Source organism: Bipolaris victoriae (assembly GCF_000527765.1).
Source record: "Bipolaris victoriae FI3 unplaced genomic scaffold scaffold_101, whole genome shotgun sequence".
NCBI lineage: Eukaryota > Fungi > Ascomycota > Dothideomycetes > Pleosporales > Pleosporaceae > Bipolaris > Bipolaris victoriae.
This window is the reverse complement of record NW_014575291.1, coordinates 91,587-108,099: the sequence shown is the minus strand read 5'-3', so window position 1 is coordinate 108,099 and position 16,513 is coordinate 91,587. Positions and strand designations below refer to the sequence as shown.

General features: G+C 51.7%; 6 protein-coding genes across 6 annotated transcripts; 5 read left to right on the top strand and 1 right to left on the bottom strand.

Annotated features, from left to right (window-relative positions):
• Positions 1 to 699: 699 nt before the first annotated feature.
• On the top strand, positions 700 to 2,614 carry COCVIDRAFT_109339 (hypothetical protein; the record flags this gene model as incomplete). The annotated part of the gene is made up of 5 exons (XM_014697330.1): positions 700 to 819; positions 881 to 1,160; positions 1,214 to 1,344; positions 1,393 to 2,046; positions 2,099 to 2,614. The coding sequence occupies 5 exons, from the start codon at positions 700 to 702 to the stop codon at positions 2,612 to 2,614; spliced, it is 1,701 nt and encodes a 566-aa protein (XP_014552816.1).
• A 743-nt stretch (positions 2,615 to 3,357) lies between these two features.
• COCVIDRAFT_109410 (hypothetical protein) lies at positions 3,358 to 5,149 on the top strand (the record flags this gene model as incomplete). The annotated part of the gene is made up of 4 exons (XM_014697329.1): positions 3,358 to 3,928; positions 3,983 to 4,626; positions 4,679 to 4,918; positions 4,973 to 5,149. The coding sequence occupies 4 exons, from the start codon at positions 3,358 to 3,360 to the stop codon at positions 5,147 to 5,149; spliced, it is 1,632 nt and encodes a 543-aa protein (XP_014552815.1).
• A 2,492-nt stretch (positions 5,150 to 7,641) lies between these two features.
• On the top strand, positions 7,642 to 8,904 carry COCVIDRAFT_109342 (hypothetical protein; the record flags this gene model as incomplete). Its single annotated transcript, XM_014697328.1, has 3 exons — positions 7,642 to 7,834; positions 7,935 to 8,012; positions 8,093 to 8,904. 3 exons carry the CDS (start codon positions 7,642 to 7,644, stop codon positions 8,902 to 8,904), a joined length of 1,083 nt encoding a protein of 360 aa, XP_014552814.1.
• A 1,444-nt stretch (positions 8,905 to 10,348) lies between these two features.
• COCVIDRAFT_109390 (hypothetical protein) lies at positions 10,349 to 11,394 on the top strand (the record flags this gene model as incomplete). Its single annotated transcript, XM_014697327.1, has 2 exons — positions 10,349 to 10,499; positions 10,559 to 11,394. 2 exons carry the CDS (start codon positions 10,349 to 10,351, stop codon positions 11,392 to 11,394), a joined length of 987 nt encoding a protein of 328 aa, XP_014552813.1.
• Positions 11,395 to 11,578: 184 nt separating this feature from the next.
• On the bottom strand, positions 11,579 to 13,129 carry COCVIDRAFT_29901 (hypothetical protein; the record flags this gene model as incomplete). Its single annotated transcript, XM_014697326.1, has 5 exons — positions 11,579 to 11,771; positions 11,829 to 12,788; positions 12,856 to 12,861; positions 12,913 to 13,017; positions 13,071 to 13,129. The coding sequence occupies 5 exons, from the start codon at positions 13,127 to 13,129 to the stop codon at positions 11,579 to 11,581; spliced, it is 1,323 nt and encodes a 440-aa protein (XP_014552812.1).
• Positions 13,130 to 13,367: 238 nt separating this feature from the next.
• COCVIDRAFT_41106 (hypothetical protein) lies at positions 13,368 to 16,358 on the top strand (the record flags this gene model as incomplete). Its single annotated transcript, XM_014697325.1, has 4 exons — positions 13,368 to 14,151; positions 14,195 to 14,542; positions 14,591 to 14,677; positions 14,725 to 16,358. The coding sequence occupies 4 exons, from the start codon at positions 13,368 to 13,370 to the stop codon at positions 16,356 to 16,358; spliced, it is 2,853 nt and encodes a 950-aa protein (XP_014552811.1).
• Between the last annotated feature and the right edge of the window lie 155 nt (positions 16,359 to 16,513).

Below are 16,513 nucleotides of genomic sequence, written 5' to 3'. Positions count from 1 at the left end.
TTGGAGCGTTGACTTTGGCACGTCATACGCTACTGCGAGGGCGCGCACTGATTGTTTTGGATTCTTACGATAAGATGCCATAGCGAGACTTATTCTACCTTCACAAGAAGTCTGTATAGAGCGTTGTTGTCGCGGCATAGTGGTGGTTGTGAAGAGCGTTGGATCAGGTTGGGTGGGGTGGCCCACTAACTGATCCGGCCCACTTACTGATCCTTGACGTTAGTCGTTGTGCTTATGTATTCGGACTAGCGGGAATGCTAGGGGTGCTGGAGGTAAGTAAGTAGGTAGTAAATGTCTCCCGCAATAAAAAGGCAGGAGCTATTGTGCACCCAAGACCGACGTCCCAGGAGCTGCATGATGATACACACAAAATAGGCAATTGATTATGTTTCATTCCACGCCTGCACAGGGCACTTGTATCAGGACCAATGTGCAAGAGGCCAGCTGTCAAATGCGCATGCGTAGAGCGTTCTTCTGCGCGTTTCCATAGCCGTTGGCAGGGGTCCGTGGCACCCGGCCACTAACCGAGAATAGTGGAGAGCTTTGCTGCCCGCCTTCCCTGAAGTTGACCACCGTGGCCTTGAGCTAGAGTACGACGCCCGCATTTATTTATCTACCACTTCGCCCCAGACTTCCCTTCAACCCTCCACTTCACCCTGATTCAAGTCCTCTGCTCTTCCTAGACGGCAGGCACGCACAATGCGCTTTGCAATTGGTGCTACCGCTGCGCTCGCTGCCGCCTTTGTGCGCGCAGAAGACGCCAGCTCCCCCGAAGCCGAGGCCTCGCCCTCATCCGCCATCACAAAGCCTACCTTCAAGGTATATTCCCCAGACTGCTCCTTGTTCGAGAGGAGCATTTGCTGACATGTATATTCTGCAGGCCTCAACAGTCAAGGCACCCTTCCTCGAGCAATTCACTGACGACTGGGAAACTCGATGGAAACGCTCAAATGCGAAGAAGGAGGTCAATGACGAAGAAGAGTGGGCATACGTTGGTACCTGGGCTGTCGAGGAGCCTTCTGTGCTCAAGGGCATTGAGGGTGACAAGGGATTGGTTATCAAGGACCAGGCCGCCCATCATGCCATCTCCGCCAAGTTCCCCAAGGCCATTGACAACAAGGATAACACTCTCGTTGTTCAGTACGAAGTCAAGCTTCAGAGTAAGTCTTGTCGCTGTGATTTGGGTTACATCGGCATTCTAACATAAAAATAGACGGTCTTGACTGCGGTGGTGCATACCTGAAGCTCCTCCAGGACAACGCGGCTCTTCACGCCGAGGAATTCTCCAATGCCTCGCCATACATCATCATGTTTGGTCCCGACAAGTGCGGTGCTACCAACAAGGTACGCAATATCGACTTGCTCTTCTATACTTCAATGCTGACGTTCTAGGTCCACTTCATCTTCCGCCACAAGAACCCCAAGACCGGCGAGTACGAGGAGAAGCACCTCAAGAACCCTCCTATGGCGCGTATCGTCAAGACCTCGACCCTCTACACTCTGATCGTCAAGCCCGACCAGACCTTTGAGATCAAGATCGACGGCGAGTCTACTCGCAACGGTACCCTCCTCGAGGATTTTGATCCCGCTGTCAACCCCCCAGAGGAGATTGACGACCCCAAGGACTCCAAGCCCGAAGACTGGGTTGATGAGGCCCGTATCCCTGACCCCGAGGCTACCAAGCCCGAGGACTGGGACGAGGACGCTCCATTTGAGATTGTCGACGAGGAGGCCACCAAGCCTGAAGACTGGCTCGAGGATGAGCCTAAGACCATTCCTGACCCAGAGGCTGAGAAGCCCGAGGACTGGGATGACGAGGAGGATGGTGACTGGATCCCACCCACTGTTCCCAACCCCAAGTGTGACGAAGTCTCTGGCTGCGGCAAGTGGGAGCCTCCTATGAAGAAGAACCCTGCCTACAAGGGCAAGTGGACCGCTCCTTTCATCGACAACCCTGCTTACAAGGGCGTCTGGGCTCCCCGCAAGATTGCCAACCCTGACTACTTCGAGGACAAGACCCCGGCCAACTTCGAGCCCATTGGCGCTGTAAGTTCCTTTACGTCCAATTTGTTGTAGTTTCTCACTAACATTGTAATAGATTGGTTTCGAGATCTGGACCATGTCCAAGGACATTCTCTTCGACAACATCTACATTGGCCACTCCATCGAGGACGCTGAGAAGTTCAAGGCTGATACATTTGACATCAAGCACCCCGCTGAGAAGGCAGAGGAGGAAGCCACCAAGCCCAAGTCTGAGGATAAGCCCAAGTCACCCTCTGACCTCGTCTTCCAGGATGACCCGGTTCTCTATGTCAAGGAGAAGCTCAACCTCTTTGTTGAGATTGCCAAGCGTGATCCCGTCGAGGCCATCAAGTTTGTTCCCGAGGTTGCTGGCGGTATCGGCGTTCTCGCTGTCACCATCATTGCCATCCTCGCCACCGCTCTTCTCGGATCCGGTGGTGCTCCCTCAGCAGAGCAGGTCAAGGCTCAGGCAAAGAAGGCCAAGGACGCTGCCGGAAAGGCCAAGGACAAGGCTGCCGAGGCTGTCGCTACAGGATCTGAGAAGGCTCAGGCCGAGGTGAACAAGCGTAACACGCGAGCAAATGCCTCATAAATTAGTAGACAATGGTGTTGTTGCAAAAGGCACGTCTATTTGATAGAGTGCGGGGTGTGGAAAACATAAATGCCTCGCAAATGCGAATTGGTCTGGGAGGATTGACCCGACCCGGCATGAAGGCTTTTTTTTTCAGAATTGTGGTTATATAACATTTTGAGTTCTATGGCGTTATTGCTACCGTATCGTGATCTACATAATACTAGGCAAATGAAGTATGCAATTTCTGAAGAAACAATACACATTAAATGATGCAAGCAACGTGATTGAGACCGAAATGTGGTCGTACGAGGTACAGACGTGGTGTTGAGGGTGTGTAGTAGCAGTGTGCGACGTCGTAGACGCCGCAGACCACACAGACGCGGTAGACGCCGCGGAGGTGAGGATAAGCCTTGGATAGCCAGGGCTACCTCGGGAGTGGACTGCGGGGCCCCTTCTCCAGAGCTCCGACGGTTGGTTACAAACGGTGGCCCGGAACAAGTTTCCCTTAATAGGTAGAAGTGCTTTTTGGATAACACGTGGACTTGTCCTCTCTGATAATATAGTTCAATTCGCCTTGTGGATTGCGTCGCAGGACTTTCTCGGTTTCTTCTCGAGTCGGTCTTGAACTCTCGCATCGCATTCCCCCACACTCGACCCGGCAACTGCCCTAGAGCAATATGGCCTCTCGCCGAGCGCTGGCCCGCCTCCCGACGCTGACCGCCCGTTCGTCCTTGGTTCGAGCAACTCCTCTATTCACCAGAATGTCGACTCCCATCAATCAAAGCAAGGTTGCTGCTCGGCGGCTGCATGCCACAGCTCAGCACCTGAAGCCAGCATCGTCTGCAGCGGCCGAGTCGTACCCCATGAACCATGAGCCAATCCAATCGCCGGCAGACACACAGAACTTTATCGACAACCAGTTTGTCGCCTCCAAGGCTACACAATGGATTGATCTGCATGACCCAGCGACCAACAACCTGGTGACACGGGTTCCGCAAAGCACGGATGAGGAGCTCAAGGCGGCCGTGGACAGCGCCGAGAAGGCCTTCAAGCCATGGAAGGAGACGAGCTTGCTTCACAGACAGCAAATCTTGTTCAAGTACACACACTTGATCCGCGAGAACTGGGACAGACTGGCAGCCAGCATCACACTCGAACAGGGCAAGACGTTTGCGGATGCCCGAGGTGATGTGCTTCGCGGCCTGCAGGTGGCGGAGACGGCGTGCGGTATCACAACTCAGATGACGGGCGAAGTGCTCGAGGTCGCCAAGGACATGGAGACACGCAGCTACAGGGAGCCACTGGGTGTTGTGGCTGCCATTTGCCCTTTCAGTGAGTACAAGACTTGAGGTGCAATGCAAGGATATTGCTAATGTAGTTGGCAAGACTTTCCCGCCATGATTCCGCTCTGGACTATTCCCATTGCCGCTGTGACAGGTAACACTGTTGTTATTAAGCCCTCGGAACGTGACCCCGGTGCGTGTATGATTCTGGCCGAGCTTGCCGAGAAGGCTGGTTTCCCTCCTGGTGTCATCAACATTATTCACGGTTCGGCCAAGACTGTCGACTTCATCATCGACGAGCCACGCATCAAGGCCATCAGCTTTGTAGGAAGCAACAAGGCCGGAGAATATATTTACGCACGTGCATCTGCCCAGGGCAAACGTGTACAGGCCAACTTGGGCGCCAAGAACCACGCTGCTGTGCTTCCCGACTGCAACAAGAACCATGCACTCAATGCCATTGCCGGTGCTGCCTTCGGAGCCGCCGGGCAGCGATGCATGGCTCTGAGTACCTTGGTCATGATTGGTGAGACAAAGGACTGGGTTCCTGAGATTGCTGAACGCGCAAAGGACCTTTCCATGAACGGTGGTTTCGAAGACGGCGCCGATCTTGGGCCGGTCATCAGCCCAGAGTCTAAGAAGAGAATCGAAGACCTGATTGCCAGCGCCGAGGAGGAGGGCGCGACTATTCTCCTTGACGGACGTGGCCAAAAGCCCCCGTCTGAGAAGTATGCCAATGGCAACTGGGTAAGTAGTGGCGGCGTATGGATGTGTAACATGAGACTAATTGAAGTCATAGGTCGGCCCTACCATTATCGCCAACGTCAAGCCCCACATGAAGTGCTACAAGGAGGAAATCTTTGGACCAGTGCTTGTGTGCCTGAACGTCGAGACGATTGACGAGGCCATTGACATGATTAACGCAAACGAGTACGGAAACGGTACCGCCATCTTCACCCGCTCAGGGGCAACTGCCGGTCGTTTCCAGCGCGAGATTGAGGCAGGTCAAGTTGGTATCAATGTGCCGATTCCAGTCCCTGTAAGTGTACCGGCTAGCCTGGATGAATACGAAGGGATATTAACAACAGCACAGCTCCCCATGTTCTCTTTCACCGGCAACAAGAAGTCGGTTGCAGGAGGCGGCGCCAACACATTCTACGGCAAGCCAGGTCTATTGTTCTACACACAGCAAAAGACTGTGACAAGTCTGTGGAGGAGCGAGGACGCAGTCGCGACAAAGGCGTCGGTCAACATGCCGACTCAGAGCTAAGTAAACCAATCTGACGTATTGTGTTGTTGCACGGCCTCTCTCGGAAGTGAGGTGGGCGTTTTTGATTACATGAACAAAGGACCAAGCTACAAAAAAGAAACTTTTTAACATTTAACGGTTGAAGGGGAAGTTAAAATGAACCATCTAGGCGTCAAACCTACTTTTTAAAATTTGACAAAGAAAAAAAATAAGCTTACTTGAACGTTTGATTACTGTAATCTCTTCAAAGTTCTGACCTGTCTGCATCAAGTTACCCTTTTACTTTGCTTATACGCATGTCAGAGTCAGTGTAGAATGCCAAGCTCAACCTTTCCCCCGTTTGAAGTAAACGCCGCACGTGACTCAGCCACACCATCGGGGAAATCGGTGGGAAAAAAAAGAGGGAACAGCTGAGGTCATATCACTTACAAAACGGTCTGGTCTGGACTGGACAACAAGGCAAACGGGCTAATCCGGCTCCACTCGGAACGCCTAACTTTGTTCCGGTCGGGATGCAATCCCAACGCGCGAAATCCAAATCCCCTCCCCCCCTCAACTTACCCAGTAATTTGTGCATTTAGTATGCAACAATCACTCACACGCATTTGTGTACATAAGTGTCCTGAGCTTTTTTTTTCCCTTTTCCCAAACGCACAATGGAGCGCCCATGGCGAAAGGGCGGAGCAAACAAAAAAAATGATTTATGGCAAGAGGACCACACACACACACAGTACATAACGCGTTTTGCGGGCCACGCTGCCTGCTTTTTTAGTAGCCCTTTAAAAGTACACACATAGTGTACTACCTTGGTGTACGGCTACGCAAAATCGCCGATTTGCAACGGGAACCACCCCCCCCCAGATGTCATCATTACAGTGGTTATGTTAGTCTGTGTGTGTAGAATACACGTTGCAGAGCCACACACGCACACGAGTATTTTTCTGCGTGCGTGTTTGCGTGTGGTAGGGGGGGTTTTTTTTTGTAAAATAAGTGTAGTTGGATTGAACGCGGGGAGGCGAATGCCAGCTTGTCAAAGAGTCGACCAGGCCACGCGCTAAATGGCTGAGTATGCGGGTGTTTTTTTCTTGATTTTGGCGGGGAGGGAGGGATTGCGTGGGTAGCGCCGGAGAGGGTGAGGGTGAGGGGAGGGGGGAGGTTTGAAAGTAGAAGAGGGGGAGAGCTAGATTACTGACAGGGTGGAAGAGAGAGGGGAGGAGAGAGTATTATGCAAGTGCTGATGCAGAGGGTTGTGTGTTCTGGGGCGTTTGCAGGGTAGCTTGCGTGTGTAGTGTACCCTTTGGGGACTTGTTTTTTTGTTGCTGGCGGGCTGGGACTGGGGTAAGGGCTTGGCACTTCGGCTGTGTTTGCCTGGCCTTTGGTGATGGAGGGAGGGTGGCGGGTTTAATTGATGGCTGTGTTGGACTGGCAATCGAGGCAATGATAGACAGGGAATTTCTTCCGGGGGCTTTTTCTCCCTTTCATCGTTTATTGATGCAAAATAGGGTGGCGGAGGGAAACGGAGGCTACGGAGGCTGGGCAGGTTTTTGATGATGATGATGATGGCAAACGCAGCAAGGTCAGATCATTGTGGCTGGGACCGGCGCGCGGGTAGTCAGACCCCATCTGGCAGACGGACTATCGATGCTGTCTAAATTTGTGCAGTCTATGTACATACTATCGGGCGATTCCCACATGTGGCCGCGGGGGATCGGGTTTCGTTGGCGTGACAGATGGTGTGGATCGATGGCCATGCTAAGAGGATATATATGCACTCATTCTTTCGTCGCTTCGTCAGTCGATATCTGAGTGAATAAGGAGGAGGGTGTGAAGATAAGACGGTAAGCCCACGGCGCAATAAAAAACGCCCATCTGCCGACTGTCCGTTTGCATCTGTCCGCTGTCTTTGCTTGGCCCAGGTCCGAAGCAAGCTCCGCGCCAGGGCTTTGCTCTCTGCGTTTCAGAAAGTGGATCGGCTGTAGACGTAGATCGTCTTAGACTCCAATCGGGATAGCTGGGCGGCGCCGTTGATGACGAGTCGTCGTGGGTAAGTCGCAGGGCCGGAATGGCGAGGCCTCTACGTACCGCGCGTCGTATTCGTAGCTTACTTTACCTGACCTGACCTATGCCACAAAACCACAAGTACTATCTATTGTCCCGGCCACCCACCTTCATCTCGCTCTTCGCCCGCTACCGTCTCTCTTACATTCCTCGTGTGCTCTTGCGACGCCCATTGTCATAGCCATAGCCCCGTCCTACTCGCCTTATCACTTAACCCACTACCCACACTACCCACATCTTGTCGCGCTGGGATCACTTTCGCGTGCGTCCACACACCCGCCGCCCACTCACAGACCTGGTCCGCCATACCCGTCCGCCGCCAGCCTTCTTGGAGCAAAGTGTAATCGTCGTCCTAAAAACAGGGAAAGCGAAAAAGGAAAGACAAAGTAAAAGAAAAAACCGGGTAACTGAAGCGCGCGCTCCCCCCCCTTACCGAACCTGGCTCCGCTTTTACAATGGAGAACCCGACTCAGAAACCGCGCCAGCGAGGCCTCAGCTTCCACAGCAACAAAAGTCGCGACCCGCCCGCGCCAAAGAGCCCAAAGAGTCCAAAGAGTCCTTCCTCCAAGCACGAGCGCAAGTTCAGCGAACACCTTGACCCCAATTCAAAGGCGGATCCAAACAACGCTATGAACGAGCTACAGCCTAGTATGTCTGCTGCCCTTTCTGCGGTCCTGCACCGTTATGCCCTGCCTGGCCCTGCTTTTGTTGAGCGCTCGACATGGCCTTTGCTGACCGCTGTACCCAGTTGCCGCTGCGCTCGAGAAGCCCACCCTCCAGTCTCTACGCTCATTCCAGCATACCGATTCCTCCGGTAACCCAATTGGTATGTTGTTCTTTTTATTCTTTTGCTGGCCCCATTGCTATTGCGCTTTGAGCATCAAAATCTAACAAAACGGCCTACAGTCGATCCTGATCTCTCCAACCCCACTCGTTCTAGATGGGAGCGCCCGCTCGACACGATCCGCTCTTTCGAAGCCGCCATTGATGGCGAATACAGACGTCGGTCGCAGTCTATGCGCGTTGACAACACGGACCATGGCAGCCGACGGAGTAGCTACTATGGCGGAGGCTACAATGACCAGAACCGCCACTCCAATGCCAGCTACTTTCCCCAGAGACAATATGGTCGCGATAGCTATGCGGACGGTCATGGCTATGGCGGACCTGTTGGCGGAGGACCACCACCCCCACGGATGCGGTACGGGAACCGGATGCAGTCGGACCCGGGATGGACCAACAGGCAGAGCATGCAGGGTGTCTATCCCATGAACGGATACCAAAAGTCCCGCGACACGGTACATACCAACGGCTCCAACGGTAGTCATAGCGACGGTCCCTACTCCAACGACCCCAGCAGTGAAAACAGCTCCATCGAGCGCGGCGTACCTGTCCAGCCACCCCAGCAAGATTTGTCATCACAATACGCCTTTATCAATAACTTTGGCAGAGGACCTATTCTCGAGGAGTTTGGCGATCGCCCCGGTCAATCCTACCAGGCAGCACCGCCTCCGCCCCAGCACAACGGCATGTATTCAAACGGCTCACCCCCGCAACCCCCGAAACACGCCATGCAACCTGCACCCGCGCCCATCAAATTGGATAGCGGCAGCGCCCCAGCCGCCGAGCAGCCACGGCCCAAGATGCTATCCAAGAACAGCAGCAATGCAGGTGAAAAGCGCAAGAGCTGGCTTAAGAAGCGGTTCAGCAAGGATTAAATAGCCGGACCGACGGCTGATTTAAGCGCCTCTCTGTTGAAAGGATTTGATATACCCCGGGATGTGAATTGCTATAAGAAGCAGGTGTCAGAAGTGGCACCTGTCTTGTGTATGTGCCACACGCATACAAACCAAACCATGACGATGAATTGATGAAGTCCTTTGTTTTGTTTTTTTATGCTGGGAGGGAAAGGAAGAGAAATACAGAGAGCTCTTTTTGCTTCCAACATTGGAGAAAAGGGGGGTGGCCGCAGGCGGTTTTTTCCACAACTTGAGATCCGCTGGCCGCATGTCATTCCTTTTTTCTTTTTCAGTCTTGTTGTTGCTGAAAGCATCCTCTGGGCGTTTCTACATGGCGTTGCTTTATTTCCTTTTGGCCGAGAGAGGGATTATCATGATGGATGGAAACGGAAATATGGGATATACCGAGGGGTTTTTTTTTTGCTTTCATCGTATTCTTTTTGGTCACTCCCTCTTTGTTATCATGTGTGTCTTTCTTCCTCTGTGTTTTTTTTTGCACGCATTTGCTACAGTAGATAGGACACCTAGTTTTCTAGGCTCTTTAATGTGGTAATTTTAATTGCTGTGATGAAAACGTAGTATGATCCCGCTTGGTCTTTGACTTCTGACTTTGGATGATTTCGGAGAGTTGCATGGACCTTTTTTCTAGATGAACTCTAGCGTATACCCCAAGTATTTGCCCCCTTCCCTCCTCCGACATGCTGACTTTGATTTGCCTTGTCGATTCTTTTCTGGAGTATTTTCAAGATAACTACGTTTGCTCGTACTGTAGTTCCCTACGCGCTCTCCTCTATCGAATCATAATAAAAGCAGGCGATTCCAAGAACCAATTCCCAATACATCCCCTGCTCACACTCCCCGCTCAAGCCCCCATAATCCTATCCTTCTTACTCCTCGCCTTAGCCTCCTCCCGACTAGCCGCCTGCTGCTCCTGCTCTGCCTGCTGCTGCTGCTGCTGCTGCTGCTTGGCCTCGTACAACTTGCGCTGCCGCACCGCTTCCCACTGCTCAATGTCGTTTTGCGTAAGTGTGATTGTGGTGGGGGCGCGACGGAGCATGGTTTGGTTTTGGTGAAGTAAAAAGTCAAGATGGATGTTTGTGTTTGGGATGTGATTGAGGGATGGCGCGGTGTGAGGTTTGGTTGGGTGGAGGGTTGGGATTGGATGGCGGTGAGAGTGGTGGGTTGGAAAGTAATGTTTACGATTAACGAATGAGAGGGTTGTATGAGGAGTGTGGAGATGAGATGAGTGTCTTTGTAGTGAATGTATAGTGTAAACGCCAAGTCACATGCAGTGAAGCACAGAGCACGTGGTGCGGAGCCGTTTAACTTGGGAGCAAGGATCCCTGCTTCTGCCAAGACTTCGCGATCGGAAAGTTTGGAGTTGAGCATTGCAACCGCACAATCGATTGCTATCCATTCCGGCATGGCTCAACGACAAATGTACGCTTCAATAGGTGCGCTACGGCGCTCATTGGGAGCAGACGTAGCGTCGGTACAAGCTTGCTCATCGAGAGCATTGCACAGCTCGGCGAGGAGGCTGGAAGAGGAACCCAGCGATGCGTCGCCGGCCCAGCGTACGTCTTCAAACTTTCAATTGCACGCCCCAGAACCGCTGTATTGACACAAAATGCAGCGCAAAACTCCCGCAGAGTACGCTCAGCCACTGCCCTCAAGCAAATCGCCTCGCTGCAATACCGCCGCCAGCCCGGCGCACTCGCACGAGGTTCCTTCCCCAGCGGCCAAATGCTACGACGAGCCCCCCGCTCGCCCACCCCTCAAGCCAACGAATACGGCTTCATCCCCGAAGACGCTGCTCCAACCGACACCCAGCAAGACGCCAGCGCCCGCGCTGCCCGCAACACAGCAGGCCCAAGGACAACCCGCGGCTCGGCCCCTCCACCAGGCCAAATGGTCCGCGCCCCCTCCACACTGCGTATGAGCCGCTCAACACCAGGCGGCGCCACTCGCGGTCCCAATCTACGTGGTCGCGACGCCCGCAGACCAGCCGCCGGCGGCAAACGCAGCACAGCGGGGAACAACCGCGGCGAAGCGGGGCCCAGGCGTCGAGAAAAGACGTCGGGCGGCGACGAGACTATGAGCACGAAACTCGCGGATGTAGAACTCGGTGATACCATTTCAGATGCTATGACGCAGCAGTTACTTCGCCTGCAGCGTAAAGAGTGGGATCGTGTTCCGTATGAGCCCAAGTACGCGAAAGGAAGCTTTGCGGCGAATGAATTGATACATGCGGGGAGAGAGCTGTTCAAGGGCGAGAGTCCGCCGGTCAAGATTTGGGGGCCGCTTGAGAAGCGGATTGGGGTTGTTGGCATGTTTGGTGCTGAGGCGCATTTGAAGGTAAGGCGGGTGTTGGATGGAGATGCTGAGCCGTTTGGTCAGGAAGTCATTGAGGAGGCTGAGCCGGTGGAGGTCAAGGGCGTGGAAAAGAAGGAGGAGGTGGTTGTACAATAGAGAGGGCCGGGTTGTGTGGATGATACTTGTATGATCTAGAGGCAATCAAGCATGGGTATGAAAGGAACATGTCATGGCCAGTCGTGCCTACTTCATGGATTCTATACGTAGTATAGTCTATGGCTGTACTACGAATCATCTTCCAAATCTACCTGTTCAAACAGGAAACGTATTCCTATCCAGCCTACTTCGATGCCCAGACAACCTTGTACTTGAACTGCGTCGGGAAACTCTTGTCTGTAATCAGCAACTCCTCGCCCTCCTCGACCAAATCAACCATCTTCTTCTCCAAGTTCGGTCGTGTCTGTTCCTCCAGACCCGCAAGCTGCATGTAGAGCGACTTTTCACCTGTGCGAATCGAGGGTTTCTTGAGTTGCCTACATCATGTTGTCAGTACAAAACTCCCGTGTAATGATAACGACAGTGCTACGTACGCTTCTGGACGTTCTGCCAACCCGTCAATGAACTCTTGCAGCGTGATACTAGGGAGGACCTGGAGGGGCCGCGCAATGTTTCCAGCACCGCACACAGGACAATCATCCTTCTTCTGGTGCTCAAACGTATATGTATATACAGAGTCGTCTCCTGTATACATCATGTAATTGTCCATGCCGGGGTATCCCAGGAAAGGGTTGCTGTTGGTTGCTACCTTGAATGCCTCGTTGCAGCAGCTCGCTGCTACAATAGCGTTTGTACTAGCAATTGCTGGGATGATGTTCTTGACGACCCCTTGGGTCATGCTGTATGTTACTCCATCAATGTTGAATTCCTTGGCGCGGGCAGTGGCTTTGTTGAAGAGCCAGGTGATGTGCTCTGGATCATCGGTATCGAGGGTAATATCTTTACGCTCCTCTTCCCATGCGATAATATGTGCCCATTCGATGCAATGTTGCGGCTGCCGGGGAATGGTGGCGAGTGTACAGAGAGGTACTGCGGCGCGGGGCGCGTGCATGTCTAGTTGGCATTCAATGCACGAGGTCATGGTGGGGAAAATGACACGTGCTTGGCCTTTGAAGCCCTCTGTACCGCCATCGATCAATGGCTTCATAGAATCCGGGTCGTTCTCGTCTACCATGCCCACGAGCGTGGCGTTGATCCAACGCCTTGCCTCAATGGAGTCTAGGCCGCAAACGATGAGGCCGAATTGCATGTAGTACGCTTCATCCTTGTCTTGGATCTTGCCGCAGTACGGAGTGATTTTGACACCCTTGACACGCTTTTCTACAAATGCGGCGGCGGTTTCCGCTTTATACTTTCCTACATCTGAAGCCCGGAAGAGGAACTGCCGATTTAGGTTGCTGACGTCAATTGTGTCCATGTCGATTACATGGATATCCTTGAAGCCTGAGAGGGCAAGGTTCTTGAGAATCTCGCACCCTAGACCGCCAGCTCCGCTGCATCTTGTCAGGAAACATGCTGGATGGAAGGGACGGTTTCCGTTTGGCTTGATGATAGACTCACATGACTCTGCATGGGATTAGCTAACATTTCGTGTAGTTACAAACACAACATGCTTACAGAACTTTGAGATTGCTCAGGTACTCAATGACTTGTTCACCGGCCATGAAGCTATCCTCATCCGTAAAAGGTCCCTTGCGAGTCAAGAACCTATCGAGGTACTTCCTATCGCGTGATGTCAGTGCTGAGCTTGGTGTATTCGGCTTTCTGTAGCTTACCATCGGGCCCGTGGGTTAGCTGTTGATGCAGCCCCCATATCGTTGACGTTAACAGCCATGGTTAGTAAATGTGTAGAAGGTTGATGTAAGATTAGTCTAGCAGAGCAAACAGTAGGTGTAGGCATCAGAGTGTAGATGGTCCGCCAAGACGCTAACATGCGGGTCTGCGCATGGGAAGGAATTGCCGATTGGGCACAGTACACTACGCATCTCCCGCTACGCAACATTGCAGAGGATTAGTAAAGTCACGACTCTTGACACACTCATTTGACCTTTTGCTTGGATGACTCGGATACTATGGCTGATTTCTTGACGGCGGTCTCTACCAGCAAAATCAACCGTAACGAGCCTCTTATCCAAGAGGTTAGGAGCCTACATGCACAAGAAGATGCAGTGACCATTGACTCTGCAGAATCAGCACTGAAAGCGTTGAAAAATCAGCCGAGTCGGACAACGGTAAGCAATGTTCTGGATTACCTCACTACAGAGGGATTTAGCCTCTTACTCCCGGACCCACTCAATGCAAGCATCGCACATCAGCTTGTGAACGATACCATTCCCAACTATTGGAGATCAATCAAAGGACAAAAAGAAGCAAAGAAGATTGGGAAAATCCTTCGAAATCCAACGAGTCTGGGACATGTTATCACAAGACTACGGTCACTCATCGCGGATAGTCGTCAGAAAAAGAAACCTGGAGAAGAGCGGAATACAGCCGAACACACCTCAGATGCGCTAGAAGTTTTGGATCTGATACTATGTGACAATGAGACGTCATTTCTCATATTGCAAGACGTTTTGCTATTCGGCAAGAACGCCATACAAAAGAAGCTGATATGGAAAGAGTATCTTGCCCAAGTAGTATCGGGACGTCTACTGTCGATTGCAGCTGAGGCTGAGGATGTTCTGAAGAAAGACAAAGATACTTCGAGAGTCTCCGGCTGGCTTCCAGAAGGCAAGGAGTATGCAGAATGGCTAGGTCGCAACATAGCTGTCCTGCTAGAGCGCGGTTCTGAGAGCGATGACCATCTCACCGCTGCCACAGAATTCTGCTCCAAGGCCTTGGGATTGGGCTACACGGGTAAGTTGTTTCATCAAATTTTTGAACGGTGCTGACTAGTCAGATCAAATCGTGAGCTCCCTACTTCGGAAGATAATTAACGATGGTGCCATTGAGCACCTCGTGCGTTTATTGTCGCACATGAAAACATTTGAACAACGAAAATACATGAATGCAATCATCACGTTTGTGGCTAAGCATTATTTTTCAAACGAGGTCGTCAATAAAGACTCGCTGGTTGCATCATCTCCTGTTATAGACGCTGCTGGTGGTTTGTTCCATGACCTAATCAAAGATAACGATGTGCTCAAAGAACATCTTATCTCAACACTTACAAGATCAACAATACCCGTACTAGATGATTCGCTATCAGTTCGGCGAAGTGTCGTAGCTGCTTTGGCGAAAGACCATGGTAAACAATGCCGGAATTTAGGCACATCAACATTACTGACAGCCATAGACAAGTTACACACACTTTTGGAAAGCCTCATCAAACTCTTTGGAGATTCAGTCTATATCAGACATACACCAGTATTGCAACAAGAAGGCAAGTAGCGATTTGACTTTACGAAGAATCTCTCTAACAAAACACAGCTCTTGCTCAAACTTTGGCGCTATGCAGTGGCTATGTGAAGCGTTCAGAACCTATGTTTCTCACCATGATGGCAAAATCGTCCCATCATGTCAACGGAATGTCGAACCGAATCGGCGCAGCGTCTGCGCGAGCCCGTCTCTTAGGGATCTCTGTCGGTATTGCCATCTCCAAGATGGTAGATAAGCCTGAATTGCAACTGAAAATTGAACTGGAGGGTGCAGAAGCTGAAGAAGCAAGCTGGTACGAGCGGCTCACCAACATTGACGACAAAGTTGGGAATGCTACAGATCTCAAAACGCAGCAGAGCAGCACAGTCTCAGTGAAGAAGACGCAGCCGAAACCGAAATCACTTCCCAAGAGCTCAAAATCTCCAGCGATAACCGAAATACAGGGACCGCGAGTCATTGAAGTCATGTTAGATTCAGAAGACGAAGATGCAGATCTGATGATGTACGATAAACCAGATTCTGACCCGGAGGACGACACAGATGACCCTACAGCCATCAACCGCAATAAACCCACAGCACCTGTCTACATCCGGGATCTCATCGCTGGCCTTCGCGACCAAGAAAATTATGATCGGCACGAGCTTGCTTTAGCCACGGCTGCTTCCCTGATTCGTCGTAAAGCAAATTTTGGAACTGAAGTGACCGATCACCTAGAGGAACTTGCAACAATACTTACAAGTCTGCAAGACAACTCGGAGCTAGAAGAGTTTGCGCAACAAAGACAGCAAGCCCTAATTGCTGTCCTGCTTGCAAAGCCGGCGCAGATGGCGCAGTGGTTCGCGCGATCTTTCTTCTCTGGCGACTACAGTCTGCAACAACGCATAGCTATGCTCACGACCCTCGGTATTGGAGCACGCGAGCTGGCAGGAATGAAAGACACTTCGACCGATGACATAGTACCCGCAAAACCAGACTTTCCTAGCAAGCAGCTTCCGCCACATCTGCATGGTATCTACGCAGAGGACAAAAATGAGCCATCAGTGGCGAAGATATCAAGTCATATGGCACGTGAAATGCTTTCCCCAATTGCATCACAAGCAGCCGACCAACTTAGCGGGCCGAACATCCTCAAAGTGCGGACCTTTTCTTCGCGCATGGAAGTAGAGAAGAAGCGACATAAGCCGATTCCAAATGCTCTGGCCCAAATTGTTGCGGATAACTTCTTCTTCCCTCTTACTGGACGCTGGTGGCTTCAGGTTCGTGCCAATAACGACTCTATCTACACTTCCACCCACCTCCTCCCACCATTCCTCCAAACCCTTTCTATACTTCTCAATGCATCAGGCCCGAATACCCTTGCACTACCTCAGATGACACGCGAGTACTGGGATCTCTTGCTCTCGGTGCGAGGTTTGGCCAATAAAGACAAGAACATACTCAATGCCGTTTTGTTCGGTTTCCTGATGTTGTTGGAAACAAATGAGAATAAAGAGCGACTTGCTACTGAGCAAGGCAAAGAGCTTATGGAGACACAGGCTTGGGTCAAGATGGTTTTCGATAGCTTGGGCGCTGGGAGTGAGGAGGATGAGAAGGTGAGAGTACTTGCGGCGGGTGTGGTGGTTAGGTGTCAAGAGGTCGTTGAGAAGTACCAGAGGAGGATGGCGGGTATTTTGATGGACTACTAGTCATGTTTTATTTCATTAATTTGCTAAAGAAGGGTACTTGGATGAGGGGCATTACGCATATGCACGGGTCACGTGTCATGATAGTTCGGATGAACGTCCGTACGACAAGGCTAAGTTTTTCAGAGAATACTAATCAGAAGTTGAATTCAGCATAT